General features: G+C 57.1%; 1 protein-coding gene across 1 annotated transcript; it reads right to left on the minus strand.

Annotated features, from left to right (window-relative positions):
• Positions 1 to 276: 276 nt before the first annotated feature.
• LOC142403889 (olfactory receptor 14A16-like) lies at positions 277 to 3,524 on the minus strand. Its single transcript, XM_075490188.1, has 3 exons — positions 3,476 to 3,524; positions 1,695 to 1,763; positions 277 to 1,259 (listed from the first exon to the last, which is right to left on the minus strand). Exons 1-3 carry the CDS (start codon positions 3,522 to 3,524, stop codon positions 277 to 279), a joined length of 1,101 nt encoding a protein of 366 aa, XP_075346303.1.
• Between the last annotated feature and the right edge of the window lie 549 nt (positions 3,525 to 4,073).

The raw sequence follows: 4,073 nt of genomic DNA on the forward strand, positions 1-4,073 counted from the left end.
TTAAAGGGGCAAATTCTTCAGCCTGTTCCTGACCTCTGCTTTGGAAGAAGAGCACAACCTCGAGACAGCGGCACTGAGAAACCCCCTTTTATTACAGAGATGTGACATCGGAGGGCAGCTGTGCCACCGCGCCAGACACATGTGCAAACACCTCTGGTTCAGGCAGAGTGGGTTCATGCCTATGGAGAAGTGGAAGGAATGCAGAAAATTTGGGAGAAGTAGAATTTTCACAGAGAAATTCCCAAAGCACAGGAGGTTCCCCACGTCCATTGGAAATCACTTGTGCAGGGGCATGAGCAGCTTATTGCTTCTGAAAACTGCAGGATGAATCAGCTTCTTCAGTGCATCTTTGAGCTCCTGGTTCCTCAAGCTGTAGATGAGGGGGTTCACTGCTGGAGGAACCACCGAGTACAGAACAGCCACCAGCAGATCCAGGGATGGGGGGGAGATGGAGGGGGGCTTCAGGTAGGCAAACATGGCAGTGCTGACATATAGGGAGACCACAGCCAGGTGAGGGAGGCATGTGGAAAAGGCTTTGTGCCGTCCCTGCTCAGAGGGGATCCTCAGCACGGCCCTGAAGATCTGCACATAGGACAGCACAATGAAAATAAAACAGCCAAAAGCAAGGATAAAACTGGTGACAATAAGCCCAACTTCCCTGAGGTAGGAGTGTGAGCAGGAGAGCTTGAGGATCTGGGTGATTTCACAGAAGAACTGGTCCACAGCATTGCCCTTGCAGAGGGGTATGGAAAATGTATTGCCTGTGTGAATGAGAGAATTGAGAAAAGCACTGCCCCAGGCAGCTGCTGCCATGTGGACACAAGCTCTGTTGCCCAGGAGGGTCCCGTAGTGCAGGGGTTTGCAGATGGCGACGTAACGGTCATAGGCCATGACAGTGAGAAGACAACACTCTGCTACTATCAAGAAGGTAAACAGAAAGAGCTGGGCAGCACATCCCAAGTAGGAGATGGCCCTGGTGTCCCACAGGGAATTGGCCATGGACTTGGGGAAAGTGGTAGAGATGGAGCCCAGGTCAATGAGGGAGAGGTTGAGGAGGAAGAAGTACATGGGGGTGTGGAGGCGGTGGTCGCAGACTACAGCCGTGATGATGAGGCTGTTGCCCAGGAGGGCAGCCAGGTAGATGCCCAGGAAGAGCCAGAAGTGCAAGAGCTGCAGCTCCCGCATGTCTGCAAATGCCAGGAGGAGGAACTGGGTGATGGAGCTGATATTGGATGGTTGCTGCCTCTGGGCATGGGTTTCTGTCCTTAGAGGAAGAGTCAATGAAGAGTTAGGGGAGACTTCTCTGAGGTAAATCAAAGCCTTTCTCCTAGACCCTCACCCTGATACCCTCCACCCCCCCCCCACCCCCCACCCCCCCGCCCCGGTTCCCCCAATTCCCTGTCTGCGAGACATTCCTTCAGCTTTGTGCCTGGAGCTCTGGGTGGTGCTGGTGAGTGTGCCCTGAGGAGAAGGGCCTCTGCCCACTGGCTGCTGAGGAGTCAGCCCTGCTCTGCAGCAGGGAGTTCATGGGAACAGTGTGGGCAGGGGCCAGACCTGGTGTTCAGCTGTGTCAGATGAAACTGCTCCTAATGCAGAAGGGCCTGTCAGCACCTGCACTGCCAGTGCTAAGGAACCAGGATGGCAGAAGGCACTTTGAGAGGTTTTGGGTTCTTGTCAAGCTCCCTCCATCTCACCTGGGGAGTGGTGTTGGATGTCAGAAAGCCCCAGCATTTCTGCTGCACTCAGGGAGAACCGAGCGAGTTCTGCAAGGCAGAAGGATTACGTCTGGATTAGCGCAGAGTGAGGGGAGCTGGTCTTTCCCTCCGTCTAGTTCTGAGCTGCCCTGGGCTTGCACCTTCATGAGATGGAGGGCGATCACACTCTTACCTTACCCTGAAAAACAACCAGGCACTACTGAGAGCAGAGGGATCCACCACAGACCACGAAATGTCTCACCCTTTCTCAAGGTCTCAGCACCCCACTTCTAGCCAAGGACACACAGGGCTCATTTCACCAACCCAGCAGCATTTCCTCGGTTGTAGTATCTCTGCACTTCTCCATGGGGCGTTCAGATAAAACACAGGGGCTATGCACAGGTCTGCATCCTGGAGGGCAGCTCACAGCTTGGAGGGACACCCCAGGGAGATAGCCAATTGTCCTCCTACTGCTGGCATCTCAGAAAGAGAAAATGGAGTCGTTCCCCAGCCCCACAGGCTGCATTGCCCACAGCCCCACAGGTGAGAGGGAAGCTGGGACATCTGTTCCCATGGACACACCGGCATGAAGGGACCCACAAGATCAGTGTGGGACTCTGCAGCTGAAACTCCCATCCCCGGAGCGTCTGACAGCAAGAACAAGAGAAATTTAAAAGAGAGAAGCGGAGAAACCAGGCAAAGTCCAGTGAGGGTCTGGCCGAGAGAGGCCAGGGGAGAGGCAGCCGGGCACTCAGGGCAGCGTTACCCGTCCCCAGCTGTGCACAACACCTCCCAGACTGTGATAATGCCGGACAGTTGCCCTCAGCCCCATTGCTGGTCAGTGGGAAATGGGCCCGTGGCAGGAGGGATGGATGCCCTTCGCCTCTTCTGCTGGTCTGCTGGACACAGAGGTGACTCCCAGCCTAGACCCCATGGCCATGAGGGCTGAGGGCTGTGCTGGGTGGGAGAGGAGAGATGAAGGGGGTTGCTCGGGGAAGGCATCTGCAGTGCAGGGCTGGCCGGGAGGTGCCCATATCTCCCCTGCCACAGGCTTTCCATAAGCAGTTCCCTCCCTTCCTGCCCATCTCTGCTGCCTGCAGCTGTCCCAGCTGGGAGCTGTTTCTCTGGCCCCATGTCTCTTCCCTGCCAGTGCTCACAGAGCCCAGCCCAGCCCCTGTGTGCCCGGCTCTGCCCTGCAGCCACGCTGTGTGTGCAGGGGCTACAGAAGAGGTCATACAAACCCTGAGGAACCTGGAAAGGTGCTGCTGGTGCTACCTGTAGACTGGCAGGGGATGAAGGCACTTGCTGAGGCTCCTAGTAAACCTCAGGGTGACAGTGTAGAAGCCTCCTCCCCTTCTCTAAGCTGCACGGCTGTGTTTCCATCCAACCCAGGTGAGGCAGAGAAAAGTGGAAGCAGAGATTCAGGAAAGCACAGACTCAATCAGGAAACCCCTGCCATGACCGTACTCATGAAAAGTCCCCTCAGAAATGCTCTGGGCATGATCTGGAGCTGTGAGCAGCCCTGACCCACGCAGCAGAAGGACCCTGCCCTGCCGGGGGTCCCTCCTTCCAGCCACAGCTTCTCCCCACAGCGCTGTGGGCAGCTCCCCGGGCAGGCTGAGTGCTGACCCTGGCAGGTGGCTGAATCCCTGCCCCAGCACGCAGCACACTGGGGTGCAGGAACCCGGCTCTGAAGGACAGCCCTGGGCACCCCTGCCTGCACACCCGGCATCACACCCCTGCGGTCCTTCCTGGAAGAAGGCAGCCATCATGTCTTGCACCTATGACAGAGCGGAAGAAAAGCCACATAAGGTTGTTCTTCTCCTCCATAGAAGAGAAGTTGTGAGAGCTCTCCTGAAAGATCCCAGAGGCTGTGGGATGTGCCAGCTTTTGGAGATCTCTCCAGCAACTGCAGCTGCATTGCCCTGTAGCCACAGACTTATGGTGTCAAGGGCTGTGAAGATTTCTCCCCCAGTGAGCTCTCAGCATCCTCCAAGCCCAGGCTGCCTTTAACCTCTCTCTGCCTCACTGCTCTCCCCTCGCTGCCTGCAGGCAGTGCCCTCAGCCCTGCTGCCCTTTGCAGAGGAGCTGCTCCTGGGCAGAGCTGTCTCTCTGCAGCGCTGCCCGCTTGCCAGGAGCTCCCTCCATGCCAGGAGCCCAGCCCAGCTCAGCAGCAGAGGACCAGCCATAGGCAGCACTTTCTCTGCTCCCCCCTCCCCTCCACTCCCGGCTCCCTTGAGGTGTCCCGGGGTCTCCAGGGCTGACAGCTCCTGAAAGGCAGCAGGGTCACTCCTGGGGAGCACAGCTGGAAGCAGACTGAAGTCATCACTGCCTGTCCCTCTCTAAACACTAGACGGGCTGAGTCCTGCAGCGGGAATT

The sequence above is a fragment of the Mycteria americana genome, unplaced genomic scaffold (assembly GCF_035582795.1).
Source record: "Mycteria americana isolate JAX WOST 10 ecotype Jacksonville Zoo and Gardens unplaced genomic scaffold, USCA_MyAme_1.0 Scaffold_46, whole genome shotgun sequence".
NCBI lineage: Eukaryota > Metazoa > Chordata > Aves > Ciconiiformes > Ciconiidae > Mycteria > Mycteria americana.